The sequence below is a fragment of the Quercus suber genome, unplaced genomic scaffold, assembly GCF_002906115.3.
Source record: "Quercus suber isolate HL8 unplaced genomic scaffold, Cork oak 2.0 scaffold_476, whole genome shotgun sequence".
NCBI lineage: Eukaryota > Viridiplantae > Streptophyta > Magnoliopsida > Fagales > Fagaceae > Quercus > Quercus suber.
The window spans coordinates 264,186-284,460 of NW_027069927.1; the positions used below are offsets into that span (position 1 = coordinate 264,186).

Consider the following 20,275-nt stretch of genomic DNA (forward strand, 5'->3'; position numbering starts at 1 on the left):
AAGAGGACAAATGGGAAAAGCAAAAACTTCATATTTATTAAAATATGAAGTATTAGGTACAATTGATTTTAACAACTCTAGTCTATGGGAAGAAGGGTGTCCAAGTCTGCAATGCCATAGATTGGAGTCACCAAGAGAGGAAGTTTTATTACAAGATGCAAAAAAGGAAGAATCAACTGAGAACTAGCGGGTAAAGAGGAAACATATTTTAACAGAAGAGATGAAATACAAGTTGGTAAGACCACTTGAGATGAGTTGCAAGGTTTGAAGATCACCATGCTTCTTAGCCAACCTAATCATCCTCCAATGTTGTAAGTCTTATATAAAACAGTAAGTTGGAAGAACGATGCAGCAACAATGTAGGTTTTTTGTGAGTATACTAATGGAAACAAGATTATAAGAAAGTGTGGGAATGCGTAAAATATTTTCTAAAACAAAGGTAGATGAAAGTCTAACTATCCCTATGTGAGTCACTTGGATAGTGTCTCTATTAGGCAATTTGACAAATATGTGAGCAATTGGAGTGATTTGTGGTAAGAAACTTTAGAGATTGGACCATGTGATCTGTTGCTCCACTATCAAAATCCAATCAATGGATGAAATCATGGATGAGTTAATATGGAAGGCATAATTGGCCGGTTCTATGGGAAATTACCTGATATCTCATGTGCATTGAAACCCTTTGCATATTGAGTAATGATGTTAACCACTTGGTGAGTTTCTTGTTCCATATCTAGTGTCAATTTTGAAGCAAAGTTAGACTTGAAATTCAATAAACTAAGAAGTTGTTGATACTAAGTGTGAGTAAGAGCCACATTATCATCTCCATTGTATCCAGCAGTTGACACACTATTTGCAGAAGCTGAAATACCTCCATTTGAGCTTTACCTTTGAATTTGTAGCAAGGAGGGTATCTATGTGGCTTGTAACACTTATCAACGAAATGGCCAAGCAAACCACAATGAATGCACTAAGGTCTAGGCTTTACTTAGTTAAAGGAACAGGAATTTGTGGGATTGTTGGATGGCCTGTTATTGGTGTAGGAATTGAAATTAGACTTAGACAATAATGTTGTTTCTGACTTAGTATGCATATCCTATCCTGAACCAACTTTCCTTTGTTTTTCTTCTTGAAGAACAAGAGAAAAGACTTAGTGTAACGTAGGCATAGGCTCCATGAGAAGGATTTATCCCCTTACAACTCCATAACTTTTATTCAACCCTATTAGAAGGGTCATAGTGTACTCTTCTGTTTGATGTCCATAAGAACAAGATATGTAATTTAAGAGTTCATCCCAAACACCCTGGAGTCTAGTGTAATAGAAATTGATAGTTGAATCATCTTGAGTTAGAGAACACAATCTTACATAACTCAAAGATTCGAGGGCCATTGCCTTGTGAATATTTGTGCTTGAGATTAACCTAGACTTCTCGACCAGTATTGAAATGCATCACACTAGTTACAAGGTCCTTCGACAATGAATTTAGAAGCCAAGATAGTACCATATTATTAGTCTTTTTCCATGAACTATAAAGAGGATCAATAGTGGAACATGGTTATGAAATGATTCCATCAATGAACTCTATCTTGTTCTTCACATTCAAAGCAATAAGAATGGACCTGCTCCAAAAATTGTAATTATCTTCAATGAGTGGCTGAGTAACAAGAACTATGCCTAGATTATCACCATTTTGTAATAAATATAAACTCGGGTTGTTTGGATTGGTGCCCTTAAATCCTATTGTATGATGCTATATATGATATTATGTATGACATTATGTATGACTTAATATTGTAATTAATAAAGTTGTTTTATTATTATCTGAAATAATGGTAACATGAATATTTGGACATTATCATATAGTCCATGAGATGCATAGAATGTGATTTATATGATTTAGTCACAGAAGATATAAGTCACAAGTTCTTTGTAAACTCAGAATTTTAGTTCGTAGTTGATGATAAAATTGGGCATTTCATTTGCGAAGACTATAACATATCAACTAAGATGATTTGTCTTGATCATGGAAGTTGAGACTTCTAGTTGATATGTTGATATGTTTTAAAAGTTGAGATATATTGAACTGGACTGCTGTGAGATTTATTATTCTCCTAACGATTTTCATATGAATAATAAATCTCACGACTTATATTTACATGAACTCTTAATCCTGAGAGAATAATGGACCTGATCATGAAGTATAGGCTACTTTGATATATCAGGAGTGAGATCTAAAGTATAAGTCAAAATCTCAGTGTATTGGACAGCCACATTTAGTGTTGATAGAACATATATTTTCAAGATAGAATTCATAGTCTCTTAACGGAGATATAAAATATTTCCCTTGAGATAAATTTAATGAGTTCAGTTATTCGAAGTGTTAGGCCTAACCACTTTAGTAAGAAATTACTAAAGTATATATTTATGAAATTGGATTTCATAAATATATAATGAATAACTTAAAAGGATTAAATCGGGTATTTAAGAATTAAGATGTAGTAATTCACGAAGTGGCAGTTTTCCTTCATGACTTTGTGTTATTACGAATATTTTATGAATATTAATAAGGCCTAGAGTGCAATTATATTTATATAGTGGTATTAAATATAATTAATGGTAACTTTGGTCTTGTCAATAGTTGATAAAAAGACTCAAGGTCCATTGGAGCTAGTATCTTATTTGTTCCCTTTTGGTCCCACTCCAAGCTACATACTAAAACCCAATTGGAAAAACCCAAAAGGCTAGCCCAATTAGATAATCAGTTATAAGGGGAGAAACATACAGAATTTTATATATATGAAACAATTTGTATGTTAGTGTTGGACACTTTTTGATTCTCTCTAGAACATACACATAACTGATTGAGAGACCACACTTCTTAGGCAACAAGTGGCATTGGAGTGAAGATTGAAAGTGTTCTCAAGAACTTCTGATCTTCGGTTTTGAATTACACCCCATCAAGGTACACTCTTTTGTTCTCATATTATGAAACTTACATGGCACATGTTATCAATTGTGCATGAAGTAGATCCGTTTAATTTTTTCCGCTGCGTACACTCATATTTCCAACACGGGTATCTTCCCAAACTGAAGTGGTTTGAGGAGCCGAAATAGTTTGAGGAAATTAAGAATTAGAAGTAGCCATTAAATTTTACTTAGATCAGATCAAATTCAACAAGGGTGATTTAATCAAGAAGATGAATACCAAGTAATACAGCAATTAGGTCAAATTCAATCAAGAACTTGAATTTTCCCAAAAATCGTATTTTAGGAATTCAGAGATCAAACATTGCTAATTTAATTAAGAAAATTTGTGGAAAGCAAAATCAAATCAAAACGTGAAATTGATTCTATAAATTGACAAGAAAGCAAAATGATTGAACTAAAAGCAAGAACAAAAACTTGGAATTGAATACACGAAACTGAATAAAGCAAGAACACACACTAGGGAGATCAGCAATGAATTCAAGGCTTGCTGTGCTAGTCAGGTTCTGATACCATACTAAACTTGCTTGAGGAAGCCTTATAAGTTGAAGTGATGAACCAAGACTTTGGAAATGGTTTCTATATTCACATAATGAATTAATTTACAGAAGCTTTGTCCTTATATAATAATAAGAAACAACAAATGCCCAAATTTCATCATTGCTCTTTTTTCTTTATTTTTTTCCCTAAACTCATTGAGGGTGAAATCGAGTATTTACACTTACTTTCTTTAGTTATGTTAGGTTTACCAGATACTACATAGCCTTATAATAGTGATTATTGTTACTTCACGAGAGACCAAGGTTATCAGGATCTAGATTTTGAACAATATCGGTGAGAGAGTTCAGGTCAATATTGTAGGATTGGCATAAGGATTGTATGATCCTACTTTTCGATTAGAAAAATATATGAAAAAATATTTATAATTATAATTCATAATATACCTTAAAGAAACATTAAACAAAAATAATTTTTGACACAAGTATATTACTATATATAATTGCAGAAGTTTATTTCTATATTATCTCCCATTAAGCCATGTGTACATTAAAAAAAATTAAAAAACAAAATGCTGCAACGCTTAAGCGTTATACTTTTCATATGTACAAATCCTGAATCATCCCTAGTCGCTCATTAATATACTATTTAAGGGTCTATTTGGATACTGCTTATTGCTAAATACTGAAAACTAAAAATACTGTAGCAAAATAATTTTTAAATGTGTGAATAGTGCCGTGAAACTCGGTTTTAAATTTGTTTTTGCTGAAAAAAAGTATTTGCGGGTCCTATAAACAATGCACAAAACCCACTAAAAAAATGCACACACCAGGAAACGTGCAAAACACACTTCCCAAACTCACACTAAAACGACTATCAAAATTCAAAAGATCCCACTGTCAATATTGCATTTTCATACCGTTTCTTTCAGACACTAATAAAGTTGCTTAATCTAGTATTGCAATCTAAGTTATGATGGGCACAAGGCGTATTATATTTCAATTAAATTTTATAAAAATACTTTGTAAATTTACTTTAAAATTTGAGTCACAGTTTAAGTTCACACAGGCATCTCTACTATCCACTAGATTACTTTGTGTTATTGTGTAGACTCTTGCATTTATCATTCTCTTTATGTTATGATGATTGTAAACCATTTATTTTTAGAAGTGATCTTCCTTCAACTTAAAGGGTCAAGATGGTGAATTTTTATAAATGTTAGGTCTTGGGCACTGTACTGTATGTGGGTTTTACGATAGTGTAAGTATATCCATGTGGATATACATTTCTTTTATTGCAAGTAGATTCATTGTGACAACTGACAAGTAAGTTGGCACATAGCTGGGGTTGATTAGATTTCTTATAAATCCTCAGAATTTTAAGTATGTTCTGCCACAATTTTGTTAAATGAATATGTTTTGCATTTTCTTGTTTAATGCTGTTGAGAGCTTCCAATTTTCACAAGATCTTTCTTTGTTTAAAGGCAATGGGGAGAGGAGTGACATTCTAAGATATTGCAGATATGTGCCTTAACTTACGCCCCAAACGGTATAGTTAATTCTACTCAAATATATAATCCTACCTTATTAAAGCTTCTATTCTTGCTTTGATTCACGCAACACATGGTAGATATCCACAAAGCAAAAACCTGAGAAAATACAAGCTGACCTCAAATTTTTTTTTTTTTTAAAATGGTATAAGAAAGTTTGGTTTTTTAATTAGTTTGAGCAATTTTTTTTAATAGATTATTAGATTGAGCTAATTTTGTATCTGGTTTTTGGGAAAATGCTTGGCCTTTAAATTTTTAATCCAGTTGTTGCAAACAAAAGGTTAGCATTTGGGATTGAATGTATTGCTGGTATGAGAAATTTTGGTTTTTAAGTTCCTCTTAGGCAATTTAGAATCTGAGTTTAGTGAAAATGTTTGGATTTTAAGCCTTTCTGTTTTGTTGTTTCAAACAAAGGGTTAGTGTGTTTGGAACATAAGTAGATATTGGTATAGGAAAGTTTGGTTTTTACTTAGTTAAAGTGAGTTTGGTATCTGTTTTTATGCAAATGGTTGGCTTTTTAAACATCCATTCACTTTTTACAAACAAAGGTATAGTGTGTGTGTGTGTAGGAGTGAAGTTGCTTTTCTTGAGGGAACATAACTACATAAGTGATGGGTTTTGATGAATTGGACTGGGAAGAAAGTGTCAATCTTATCACTAAGCGTCTGTTTAGAATTCGCTTATTTTGTTAAAACTAAAAACTTTTTGCTAAAATTACTATAAATAAAGGTAAATGTTAATTGAAATGATATAGTTGAACCTATAAATAGTACCAAAAAGTGCAATGAGACCCATAAATAGTAGCAAAAATAAGTTAAATAATAAAATAAGTTAGCCCAACAGACACTAATAAATGTGTAGATTGTTGGGTGTCATGAAGGATTAGTTCTTGGGCTGCAATAGTATTAATGGAATTCTAATTAGTAATTCATCAAAGAAAGAAAGGGAAAAAAAAATTATTAAATATGGTTTTATCAACTCAAATATCTATTATTTATCCAACCAGTTATGTTGTAGGCTTGTAGCTAGTTATAATACATAATTGATCGAATTTCTTTAAATTTGTATAAAAATATAGATGAAATCATAATTTGATGAGTATCATATTGTCTACGAAGCAATTACAAACTTTTTTTACATTGTAACACTCTACGTGAGTATCATATTGTTCGTGGCAAAATAATGAGACTTTGATGTCTAATATTGTTTAGATACTATTGATGATTTAAGAGTTCATGCTTATTTGTAAATGACCGAAAAGCAAGAAAACTTTAGAAGCCAAATGGATCTTCATGGACTTATGGGGGCCAAACTTGGTAATAGATATTTGATCTCATATTAATATTCAATCATCTAATTATGTTTTGTTGAGGTGCATACGATGACGACGAGGTTGTTGCTTGACCTTATGATCTAGCTTCCTTAAAAGACTTGGACTTTGGCACTCTTAATAATAATTGTTCTGTGAGTTTCAATCACTTGAAACACAAAATTCAGCTTCTATGTTCTATATTTCTATTGTTTTTCTATCCTTTCCTTATTGATCTGTTTTCAACTTAATTTTACAGTTTTGTTATTATGAATAGACTTCGTATTCATCTATTTCTTACTTGCTTGGTCTTCTTGGCAAATATCAAATCTCTGTCTATTTTGCCTTTAAAAAAAATCTTAATCTACTACAAATACCTTTGTTTTACAATTCTTGAATGAATTGACAACTAATTGTACTCTCATGTGTTTTTTTCTTAATGTTACAAGGGTATTTCTGCAAACAGGAAAGGCAACAATACACAATAATAGAGATAAGTGCAAATATATTAGATGAAAATCTCTGTACATGATTCTTATATTGCCTGGATCAATGTTTTGCATTTAGGTACAATATCTGGTAAATGCATTACTAAATGGATTGAACATGTGAAGGATTGGAATTTGAGTCACATTAACAACATCAGAGGCTCTCTCCAATTCCTCTAGGACCCCAACAATTTCACTTTCTCTTTCTGCTTTGTGGGCTTTGTTAAATTTGTGATTTACTGATGATATTCAATTTTCTGGTGTTATAGGCTCAACCATGTGAAAGGAGGATAATAAGGTTCTCTCACCAAGTCTCCACAGCTTCCTGAGCCTTCAGAAATACCATCAATGGCTGCAACTCCACTGGTACTCCTCACTCTCTGACTTTCGGCTTCTGCTATTGTTATCTTTTTTTATTAATAGGTATTGTTTAATCTTTGGGTGGATGATATATTTTTCTTAATTAACTTTATGTAAGGCCCTTATTTCAAGCCACTAAAGAAGGATTATGGAGCATCTACTGATAAAGTATGTCATGTATGTGGTTGCAAGTCAAGATGTGTTCCCAACACACCTAAGAGAGGCATCGCTCTTACTCTCTATATAACATTGTTATCTACTCCCTTTAAATGTTCGAAGAAATGCCTTAAACAAACTTTCCATTACCAAAACTCTTCAGAAAAAAGGCTTGGAAGTTGGAAGTTTAGGTAAAACATCTTATTTGGTATTAATTAATTCTTTTAAGCTTCAGAACTTTGTATATCTATGATTAGGATTAAGGGTATACTATTCCAAATTGTGGATATGGACACTTGACATACTTGAATAAAAAATACTGGATTATTGCTCCCTTTTACTATGTTTGTTGATGCAATTATTATTATAACCTGTTTTAATATATGATAAGAGCAATTAGAAACCCAAGCAATTTTGCAATGCTGGTGTATGCATGTTCTATGGCCACATATTCACCAAAGTTCATAAAGTATTGTTTTCCCAAAATTTAATTGATATAAAATCATCCTTTTGATGGAAGTGCCATTAATAAAGCTAAAGTCACATACTAATAAAATAAAATCCATGGCCACAACTATGGCCCCTAACTTGAAATTACATCATTACAAAATTCCTCTAATTAAATACAATGACCGATTTTTGGACCAACAAAACTTCTTGCTTATAAGTTGATATTCCCTTAGTCAAAAGTTATGCTAAAAAGTTGTTAAATTATCATATCTACCAAGTTGATGCAACTTAACTATTGTTAGCAACTGACATTTGTAGTGTTCATTTTTTATATGAGTTTTATTCTATATTCAAGTAATTTATTACTGACTTATGATGCTGAATTTTTTATTAATTGTTTCTTCTCTTTGTGTGCAGAATCCCTTTTTGCAAGATATTTGTTGTTTTACTGACTTATGATGTAAGTAATTTTTTTAAATTCAAGAGAGTATTCTCAAAAGTAGCATTTCTTCTGAGAATACTCTCTTCTTCTTCATTTTTTTTAAATATGTTTTTGTAAGTAAAGTTTCCATGCCTCTCTATTATATCTTATGTACAGGAGATTCTATCTTTCTTGAGGCTTCCAATTTGATAAGGTAGCAAACTACGTACCCCTAAGCATAGGACAAGCTCACTCAAAATTTTTCAATAAAATGTTTATTTTTTTCATGTATTATCTTTTTATCATAAAATATTTTTTATCTCAAAAAGCTTTAGATAGCCTCCCCCTCTTTCTCTCCTTGCAATAGGGGACCTCATTCATGTTAGGTGCTATCTTACAACAAGTCTGATTCAGGTTCTTAATATATATATATATATATATATATATATTGTATAAAGCAATATTCACGAAGTGATTACCATTAACCTCAATGATTACAATAAATCGCTATTGATATTTTCTTTATTTTTATTTCAAAGTGTCGGATTCAAGAATCAAGCTGGGATTGTAACAATAAGAGGAATAGTATTGAGTAGTCAACATTTTTTTTTTTTTTTGGTAACAATGGAAAATCAACAAGTGTGCACACAAGACTAGGTTGCCATCTTCGCCAATTGCTGGACTTCTTTGAATATGGGATCAGGAGCAACTTTGATTTGTAGACTTTGAAACATTCTCTTTTGGGTTCGGATATCTTCTAGGAGAATCTCTGCTTCCTTGTTGTTTGTATTTATGGTTGTCAGTTCATCAGCTAAGTTTTCTGAGCTAACAAGTAAGATGGCTTTTCTGTATCCTTCCTTCCAAGCAGCGTAGAGCGCTTCACGAATAGTTAAGAGATTGCTGGTATTCTTATTCCTCGTATGCCATGAGAAACATCCCTTCTTGATGGACTGTCCTAAGTGATTTTTTATCACAAAGGCTCCTCCATCCCAATTTGTTTTGCCGCGAAGGTTTTTGTTTCCTATAATAATTAAAATTTGCCATTCCTTACAGTTTGAGAAATTTCTGTAATGTCTTTTCTCTTGTAAGTCGTAGTGGTGTTGCTCTTGGAAAGTCATTGCTTGCATCCATTCACTCTTAAATCTTTGGACTGTACGTAAAGCTTGATGAATGTCTGGCTCTATATTCTCAAAAATAGCTTTATTTCTTGTCTTCCAAATTGTCCAAAGAATCGCTCCTTGTTCGGTCAATATCTCTACATCCCCTTGACTTTTTATATTGCAATTTTCAATTTGAGACTTCATCCAGTTAGCCATATCTGTTGTGTATGTCAAATGAGTTCTCAACCCTTGCGCAGCACCATACCATATAGCTCTGGCAAAGTGACATGACATAAACAGGTGATCTAGAGTTTCCTGGCCTTCTCCACAAATCACACAGGTATCATCTGTAATTATTTGCCTCTTGGCTAATTCGGTTCTTATAGGTAGCCCACGGTGAAGAATTTTCCACAAGAAAGTAGACACCTTAAAAGGAATCCCCAGTTTCCATAGATTAATCCAGCATTTTTTCCTTGTGTGGTCGTTACGATTAGCATTCTCTTGATTTAAGGCCGTTAACATCTTGTAGCCCTTCTTCACTTGGTATTCACCGCTACTAGAAAAGGGCCAGACTACCTTATCATTGTTCCCAAATTTGGAAAAAGTCGTGCTCAGGATAGCTTCTGCTTCAGTCCTATTATAAATAGAATTAATCAAATTACCATTCCAGTTCCCTGATATAGGATCCATAAGGTCTTTAAATGTAGCATTCTGTAGTTGAAGAAGATCTAAATGGTCAACACTTCTTGGCTTGTACCAAAGGGAGTCTCTCAATTAATGCTATCCCTCTTCCCACTTGCCACTTTGCTTGCGCCAGTGAGGAGTTCCTTGTTTGCCATATATTTTTCCACATCTTGCTTGAGTTTTTAGGGACTCGATCTATTTCCCATATATGGTTGACCTGGGGTAATATTTACTTCTCAGGTTTTAGCTAATAACAATTGTGGATTTTGCCCTATCCTCCAAAATGTTTTGCTACTAAGGCTTTATTGAATGTTTTGTTTTCCTAATTCCAAGACCCCCGTTGCATCTTGTTTGGCAAATCTTTTCCCAAGCAATTGTATGAATCTTTTTCTTCTCAATATTATCACCCCACCAAAAGTCTCGCATTATTTTATCAATTCGTTTGCAAGTATCTTTTGAAGGAGATGTATCGACATTGTATAAATTGGCATAGCTTGCATAACTGATTTGATCAAAGTGAGTTGCCTGCTTGGGACAATAACTTACCTTTCCAATTCTGTAGTTTACTTTGAACTCGGTCAATGATTTGATCTCCTATATCTTCATTTTGGTACTTGGGTCAATGGGAATTCCCAAATATTTCCAATCTTGTTTTTCATTTGATCTTAAACTTGTGTTGCAAATCTTCCCTTTCTTCCGAATTACAGTTTGGACTAACAGTCATGACGGATTTGCTATCATTTATTTTTTGTCCAGACATTTTACAATAGCTTTCCAAGACCTCTTTCAAGTGCTCTGGAGTTTGTTTGTTTAGTTTCATGAATAAAAGGATGTCGTCAGCAAAAAATAAGTGTGATATGGGCATTTCTCCTTTTCGTAGTCAATACCCTGTGTAAGTCCTTTATTCTCTATATCCAGAAGCATGCAAGATAAAATTAGCACAAAGAATAAAGAGGTAAGTGGAAAGCGGGTCACCTTGTCTGATACCTCTTGTTGGTTTGATGTTTTAGTTGGAGCACCATTGATTAGGATTCTGTAGGTACTGTGCTTACACATTGCATAATAGAATTAATCCATAATTGGTTGAATCCCATTTTCAGAGAACAACTTCCAAGAAATTCCACTTAGGCGGTCATAAGCTTTTACTCAAATCTACTTTTATAGCTGCAAATCGGGCTCAGCTTTTTTCTTTGTTTTTATGGTATGGAGTAATTCATGATTATGAGATTGTCTGAAATAGCCGCCCTTTGATGGAGGCATTCTGGTATAGGGTAATGATGTCTTCCATAATGGGTTTTAATCTGTTTGCCAAAACTTTCGATGCTATCTTGTAGGCAACGTTACACAGGCTTATTGGTCTAAAATCTCCAACCATTTTCGGGCTTTGGCACTTTGGGTCAAGGTATGAAAGTGTTGTTAAGTTCTTTAAGAATGAAACCTGATTTTAAAAACCCAGGTAGCCTGTGTAATTGTAGATCCCATGGTATTCCAACACTTGTGTGGGAACCAATGCAGAATACCGTCTGGTCCAGGTGCCTTCTAGGCTCCCATTGAAAACACACATCCTTGACTTCCTTTTCTGTGAAGTCTTTGTCTAGTTTCTGCCTATGAATAAAGATAACCCCGAAAGATTATAACTGTCAGCTTCCTTAGTATTTCCTCCTTGCTCATCTCTCTGGCACTTGGTAAAGCTTTTCAAAGTGTTCTCTAATATGTGTTCTGATAGATTCATCATCCTCCAACCATAGCCCCGAGTCCTGTCTAATGCGAACTACACGATTATTTATCCTCCTTTGCTTTACTAAAGCATGAAAGTATTTTGTATTTCTATCCCCTTTTTGTATCCAGTCTTTTCTAGCTTTTTGTGCCCAAAAGGATTCTTCCATATCCAACAGTAGTTGTAGTTCCTGCTGTTTCTCTCTCTTTTTTGACTATCTCTGGGGTGTAATGTTGATTTTGCAAATACGTCAATTGGTTCTTCAAATCTGCTAGACTTTATGGATATTTCCCAGATCATTTTTATTCCAATCATTACATACTTGTTGTACTCTTTTCAGTTTTGTTGTTAGTATATATGCAGCTGAACCCCATATTTTCTCTTGCCATGTCTCTTCAATGAGTTTTTTACAGCTTGGGTGTAATAACCACATAGCTTCAAATCTTTGAGGTCTTTTATGAAAGGCGTGCCTTTTGTGGGTATCTACTATTAAAGGGGCATGATCTAAAATTGATATTGGCCAAGCTTCCAAACTGCTATGTTCATAAGTGTGTAGCCAGTCCAAATTAACAAAGGCTCTATCAAGCCGTTCACACACTAATTCTTCCCCTTCCCTATTATTTTTCCATGTGTATTGTACTCCTGTAGCATTCATGGGGATCATACTTGCTTCTTAGAGACAATTGTGTAGGTCTATTGCACCTGGACATGCTTGATTCCTAAGGGAAAATTTATCTTCTTAGTTAAGGACTTGGTTAAAACCTCCAATCCATACCCAAGGTCCTGTTATTGTGCTACGAAGGGATAAAAGATGATTCCATACACGTTTCCTTTTATGTGTGGTTGGATGACCATAAATGAAAGTGCAGTAGACAAAACCAACATTTGGCATTTTTATTCTAGTGTGGATAATATTCTTTGATGCATCCAATACAACAAGACAAACATTTGACCAACATAACAAAAGTCCCCCTGACATACCCACTCTACCCACTTCTTCAAAATTCTCAAAAGACCATCTATGTGTCCAATATTTGCCTTTACCTTCCTTTTGTTTTGTTTCCATCAAAAACATAATGGATGGTCTTTGTGCTTGGACAATCTTTGAGCATAGAGAAACTGTAGAGGGATTGCCTAGACCCCTACAGTTCCATGCCAAAATCCTCATGGTTTCTTCGGAGGCCTTTCATGGGCCGCCTCTGATAGCCCTAGGTTGGACAAAAGGTGCAGAATTTGTGATAACATCAAACTAGCTTGTAGCTGCTGAGAGGGTGGACTGATCTAGCTGAAGCTTGGTTCCCTGTGTTGACTAGGGGTGTCAGGGACTCTAATTGTGATTCTAAGCTCATTATTTTCAATACCAGTACATTGTAAAGCTGCTATTACAGTAGACATTTCCTCTGCTTGATTATAAGAACCCCACTGAGTTTCATTACCAGGAATCCATTGATGCTGATCAATTCTTCTTCGGCGTGGACTGCTTATAACCTGTGCATCATCACATCTTTGCCGTTTGGGTGAAGGCTTTTTTGGTTTTTGATTTAGTAGCTTATTAAAAGAAGAACTGGAGTCATGCATCATCACCTCTGTGCATGCATGTTGGTTAGGTAGAGCATCTATAGAATGAATCCTGGGATCACTTAGTTGTCTCACAGAAAGCCCATTTACCTGCATGAATCGTTGAATCAATCCTTGGAGATGATTTAGAAGGAAGGCAGGACTTTGGGTTTTGCAGCAAAGAGAAAGGAGGGTTGTTATTGTTAATTGGGGGCTGAGCTCCCAAATATGTGTGCTAAGCTCCAAGTTTCCCACTGTGTTGTCTCCATACTGGCCAATGGAATTATGAGAGCTTATATTCTCATGTTGAGCCTCCCTGGTCATCATACTAGTGAGAGTGCCTCCAATAACTTGTGTGTCTTCATTGTCCTGAGTAGTTCCACTGCTTTCTCCTATTTCAAAGTTTGAAAATTTTGGCACTTCTAGTAAAGTCTCAGCCATATTGGTTTCAGGGCTTTCTGCATAAATTATCCCAAAGTCATAACTTGAAAACTCTTCTCTTACAGCCCTTTGGAAGCTAGAATAGGATGCCTCCCAATATGACCTTCTTTAGATTAAGTTTTCAGTGCCAATGTTGATTTCCTTAGTTAATCCGCTACATCAAATTTGGTACCTCAAAATTTGCCTTCATGGTATTGTTGCTTTCTAACAATTTGACAGTTTAACCAATTGCAAAGGACTATTGATTGGTTCTATGCTCAGGTAGTACACATTCTATGTTTCACAATTTTTTATATATACTAGGCCTATGCTTGAATTTCATAGTCCAAAAACTTAACAAATTAGTCATTCTACTTGCTCAAGAACTCTCCATTATCAGTGATTAATGTTATGTAATTCAACAATTTAGGATGGACCATGGCTTAAAAAAAAAAAAAAAAGGAAATTTATGGATCTATATGGGAGTATCATTGCACTAATTTAGTTCCATGAGAGGTTATGCAGAAGGCAAGACAGCAAGGCTTCCATTAAATTATTTTCTCATTTGGCAATAGGCTGGCGAAGGATATCTTTATAAGAAGAGGATTGTGCCTTGACAAATAACAGTTGTAACGGAAGACATTCGAAGCTTGCTGGCTCAAGGAATTCAAATATTTATATGTCGTACATATAAAGGTGTTGCCAAAAGCAAGACCCCTAGCGCCTTCATGTCAAAGTCTAATATGCATACATATGTGTTTTAAATATGTAATACATATGGTTAGTATATTTTCCATACACATCCCAACACTCTTCTTCATACCTTCTTCAGCACATAACCAAAAAGATAACGGAAGTTCCCTAGCCAATAATGTGAAGATATATTATCACTTTTATACAAAATCTACTATTAAATATTTCTTTACTTAAGGAAATATGTATAATCCCTATTATTTTCATCTTGTAGTCAATTTGATTCCTATTATTAACCTACTCTACATGGCTAACAGTGTGCACAATTAGCACAATTGAAGCCTACGTGGTTTATAAAATAATATTGCATGTAATTTGACCTAATTAATCAATTTGAGGAATTGAATTAATTAACTAATGGCAATTTATAACCGAACACCCCATTAGAGATAAACTAGTTATCACAAGGAAACACAAACACCTTCCAAGGAAGGGACATCAATTCTACTGCCTAAGAGAAGATGGAGGTTCCAACTTTCTTATCGAGTATATCAACAGAGTAACTTTTAAAAACAACAATACAAAAATTTGAAAAGCGTATAGGAGATGCTCTTAATTTTCATACAGAGTTTGACTTGGAAAGCTACTTAAGATTTACTATAATTGGTTTAGTTTGAGTGTTTGGTGCATGAGTTTGACTTGGTTCTTCTAAAATGATCACAAATGAAATTTTTAAAGATTACAAAACTAATTTAAAATTGGGTAAACTACGTATTTGGTCCTTAACCTTTATGCTGTTTTTCAATTTAGTCACTGACCTTTTAAATGTATCAATTTAGTCTCTAACTTTTTAGCGTTGTGTCAAAAAGGTCCCCGCCATTAAGTGGTGGATGGAAAAATCTTATGTGGCTAACAGTCTTATTAAAATATTAATTTTTTTTCCATGTAACCTACCATGTGGGCTTAAAAAAATATTTATAAAAAAAAAATAAAAAATAAAAAATAAAACACCAAACCAAACCAACCGAATGAAATCATTAGACACACATATGGGATTGAAATCCCTAGAGTCCCAATGAGAACACAAAGAGGGAGACAGCTTCAACATTGATGGTGACACACAGCGGCAAACTCAGCATCAACGGCGAGAAGTTTGAGAGGCAAAGATTGGTGAGTTTTGAGAAGATTTTGCAATATTTATGTTATTCTTGTCAAGAATCAAGATATCTCTAAATGTTATATTTGTATCTTCTTGGTTGAGATAATTGTGGGATTGGCTTGGGAATTGGTAGTGTGAATCAAGTTTAGGAACCAAATTGAAAAATGACATAAAATTTAGGAACCAAATACGTAATTTACCCTTTAAAATTTTAAGATTATATAGGGACTTTTCAAATATTACCTTGATTTTTGACATAAGTTTCACTTGCAATTTGAGCTTTCTATTTAAACAAATAATCCTCTAGAATGTAGACATTATGTTTGTGAGTTTGTGACAATGAGCCTAATCTATCTATCTATATATATATATATATAGGCAAAGTTAAGAGAAAATCCAATTAGATTTCAAATTGGAATTGGAATTCAATTAGAGTATAATTTTGTGTCACGTATCCCATCTAATCCAAGTTTTTAAATTTTTGTGCCAAGTGAGTTAATTCAATGTGAAAATTAGATTTCAATTAGAGCTTAATTTTAGGTCAAATGTCCCATCTAATGTAAGTTTTTTAATTTTTGTGCCATATGAGTTAATTTAATGTAGAAAACGATGAGTCCAATATAAATAAACCATTAAAAACTTAATATTATATTTAACTTTATATATAAAATTAGAGGAAGAGAGAGTTTGAATGATTTTATATTTATGAGCAATTTTTTATGTATAACTAAAAAAATTCAAATTTATAAGTCATTTATGTAATATACCATGACTATATACGGTCTATTATTAACTAGTTAATATTTTTTTTTAAAACCAAAATTTAGAAAAAATTCAATTAGAATAAAAAAAAAATTCGCTTTCCATACAAATTAAATTGTTTAGATTTTTGCAATAATTTTATACTATTTATATTCAAATTTTTTGAATGCGAAGATATTGAACGTAACAAACTGTAATTAAACTGAACGATCTTATGCACTTATTCCTATTCAATTTAGGAGATACTACTTGACCAATTTATTATTTTGTTTTGTGTTGTATTTAGTAGAATTTCACAGATAATAATTGTGAATTGATATTGTATATGTAATATCCAATAGTAATTTTTAAAATTATATACGTAATAGCAATTATAAAGGTACTAGTCGCTAACCCGTGCGATGCACGGGAAAGCTATTATATTTGAAGATGTAAACAGTTCTTTGTAGTTTCCTCTTTGATTGTACATTAGGATATCAATCTCAAAATTTCCTATCTTTGATATGAAACATTAAATTACGAAAAAAAAAAAAATCAAACTTAAATTAAAATTAAAATTAAGATTCCAATCCTTAACATCTTCAATTATCTAATAAATGTATGAATCACACATTTATAGAACTACTTAAGCAATATTTCAAATAAATTAAAAAGACAACTTTAAAGTATTCTTTGTATCTTTTCCCTTTGTTGCTTTGTAGTAGTATTGAATAACTCCTTTTGTTTTCCTTAATTACAGATGTTGGTGTGAGTTGTACATTGCTTTGAACATCAATTTTTCGAAATTTTGTAGAATCACTACATAGGTAATACCTCCCATCGTACCAAAGACAAATGAGGGTTGTTACTAAATTTGTGAACACATAGAGGAGAGTCCTAGTAGTCTAATAATTAATGATTATGAATATGAAAGAAACAATATCAAAGGAATCAAAATTAAGATCATCCAACTAATACAATTTTTTTTTTTAATTAAATCATAGGAACAAACTACAATTTTTTTACTAAAATATAAAACTTAACTATAAACACGCACAGCAAAAAATAAATAAATAAATCTCAATGAATGAAACAAATAAAGAGAGGAATAAAAAGGAGTTCAAATTAAGATCATCCAAAGCAGTATTGATATATATTCAATATGTTCTACGTATTCACTGAAAAATTTAAACAAACACATAGAGAAAATACATAAAGATAACCAAGACAAAAGTTTTTAAAAACAATGCAGAAAGTTATTCAAAACAGTGCAAATTTAATGAAATGGTGCAGTGCAGTGCAGATTTCTATGAAACAGTGCAGTGTAAATTTTGTGAAATAGTGTAGTGCAGATTTTAGTTGTAAAAAAAAGTAGACTTTAGATGTGTAACAGTGCAGATTTCATGTAGAAAAATAGTGTAGAAAAATAACATTTTGAAGAAGAAATCTTTTTAACAAATTGGATCCCTAGACCAAATTTTATTCATGGAGAAATTTAAACAAACAAATAGAGAACAAACACAAAGATAACCAAGACTAAACCTTCAAATTCATTTTGCTTATTTTATAGAGCTTGGCATATGAAACAAAAATCCCAAAGCCAAAGCCTATTAGTAAAACCACATACCAAATAAAATGGAGGTTATGATGTGGTTTTGGGGAAGGAGACGGGTAGAGAAAAGAGAGGATAGACTAACAGAACACAACGTATTCAAGGCTAGTGATACCCATTGAGAAGCTTCAAACAAGGCCAAAAAAAAAAAAAAAAAATCCTTTCAAAAACTTTTCTTTTAAAGGTATAGATAATAGGTATACAATATCAATTGATTTTTTTTATATTCAAAATAAAATTTGATTTGTGGTAAATTATGATAAATTAAGTTTCAAGACCCCAATATTTGTAAGCCACTTAAGTTAGAAAGTAAATTGCCAAAGTCATAATCTATTTACTCTAAAGACAACCACACAAAAAGACATTTAATGTTCTTTCAAACATTACCCTAACAAAAACATGTGTGAGAGAGAGAGGGGGGGGGGGGGTTGTATTTATACAGAGACACAGTGAGAAAATTGGTGAATCTATTGAACAAAATTCTGTTTTGATTTGTCTATTAAAGCCAATGAATGTTTTAGATACCAATGAATGTTGAAGGCTGATAGCAAAGGGGTTTTGAAAGGCAATTTTTGATTTATTTAAGTTTTACTTTTCTTTAAGAATACCCTTTTTTTCCCTTTCCTTTTCCTTCAATTTCTCACCAAACAAAAACAATCATAAGAAAATTGCACCAAAAAAAAAAAAATTAGGACTTACGGTGAACCTGTGGACTTGTTTTGGAACTTTGCAGGTCAAAAATGGTGAAGTCTTGCTTTGAGTTTCTGCAGATAGGACAAAATTTATATGGAGGGAAGTAAAGAGAAAGGGTGAGAGAGAGAGGGAGAAGAAAGTATAGACAGATAGAAGAAGTGTTTGTTTTTTTTTTTTTGGGGGAAGGAGTTTGACACTTGCAAAATTTATAACTACCCATGTAACGTTGTGTCTCTCTCTTCCCCTGCTTGATACTCTCAATAATAACGTAGTGAACACCTGAATTTCAAATTAAGGACATAACTTTTATTGTAGTGAAAAGGTATGGATTAATGGAGAGACTGTTGAAATTCCATGTCTTTTTATGTCTTTTATTGGCTGCACCTGAATTTATTTGATGATTGTTGGAATTCTATATAATAGCTACATTTGAAGAGTCTGGGTTAATGGAGAGACACATGATGATGGAATTAAATTAATAAAAAGTGGGATTTATGGTGGAGATAGTGGTGAGAATTAAATTAATAAAAAGTGGGTTTTATGGTGGAGATAAGGGTGGGATTTATTTTATATTTATTTGTATTTTAAAATTTAAAAAACTAATTTTAAATTGTTGAACAATTACAAAAAATATGGTGGAAATGATATGGCTGCTGACGTGGCTCAACGTGAGCGTAGCAACATTGAATGCTACGCTTCAGCTTTTAGTAATATATAGATATAGATTGGGAACACACCATATATTTTAAGTATCAAATTTATTTGCCAAAGGCCTTGTAGTTGAATTAGCACATTCCCATGCACAAAGTACTCGGAGATCTAAGGGAGAAAGGGTTCGAGCAATATATTGAAGAAGATGATGCATTCGAGATAAGGTGAGACATTATATTGAAGAAGATGAGAAGCTAATAGTTTTCTTGAAGCAATATGGTATTTGAAATTGAAGCTAGAAGTCAAAACTTGCTGGTAGGAAACATGTAAATGTTCAATTTCAGTCAATAAAAACTCAAGCCATGAAATTGTCATGATTGTTTGCAGTTGTTTTGGTCGTCTGGGCACAGTTGTGCTGTTTGAGCGATTTGGTGAATGCTGCTAATGCCCACCATCACAATAAACTCATTAGTTAACACCCTTAACTAATTTGTAATGCAGTCCTTTTACAATAAACCAAAAAGAAAAAAATAAAATTAGTATTGGAATTAAGTGAGAAACAAAAGTAGTGGAAATAAAATATAAATTATATAAACATAATTTCGTAATATTTTTTTTTTCCCAACAGTTTTTACACATGTAGATCAATGAGGCAACTAATTGACACTGAATTAATTGTTCCGAGTGTAGGCCAAAATGTAAACAGCCCATTTTGTTCAAATGTCCTTCGATTGTTTTTTTTTTTTTTTTTTTTTAATTATAAATAAGCCCTTATGTTTATTCTATGCATAAAATGAATGGTGGTTCATTTTTTTTTTTTTTTTTTTTAATTATAAATAAGCCCTTATGTTTATTCTATGCATAAAATGAATGGTGGTTCATTCAGAAAAATTTGGAAACCATTTAACATTTGTCAAAACAACTTATCTAAATTCTAAATGTTGTATAATAATTTCTTAAAGTTGCTTATTCGTTCATTCTTCTATCTCTTTGACAAAACAAAGACTAAAAGATTATGCATATGAAATATG

The 20,275-nt window shown here is 32.6% G+C and overlaps 1 protein-coding gene and 1 long non-coding RNA gene across 2 annotated transcripts; one reads left to right on the forward strand and one right to left on the reverse strand.

Moving 5' to 3' along the window:
* Window positions 1-6,748: 6,748 nt before the first annotated feature.
* On the forward strand, window positions 6,749-8,504 carry LOC136063015 (uncharacterized). Its single transcript, XR_010624724.1, has 4 exons — window positions 6,749-7,196; window positions 7,309-7,537; window positions 8,214-8,256; window positions 8,395-8,504. It is a non-coding gene; the product is annotated as an uncharacterized LOC136063015 (long non-coding RNA).
* A 366-nt stretch (window positions 8,505-8,870) lies between these two features.
* LOC136063013 (uncharacterized) lies at window positions 8,871-10,007 on the reverse strand. Its single transcript, XM_065762846.1, has one exon. It carries the CDS (start codon window positions 10,005-10,007, stop codon window positions 8,871-8,873), a length of 1,137 nt encoding a protein of 378 aa, XP_065618918.1.
* Window positions 10,008-20,275: the final 10,268 nt, after the last annotated feature.

Excerpts from the sequence above, each read along its gene's own strand:
- LOC136063013 (XM_065762846.1), bottom strand. The coding sequence starts at position 10,007 with ATGGATCCTATATCAGGGAACTGGAATGGTAATTTGATTAATTCTATT.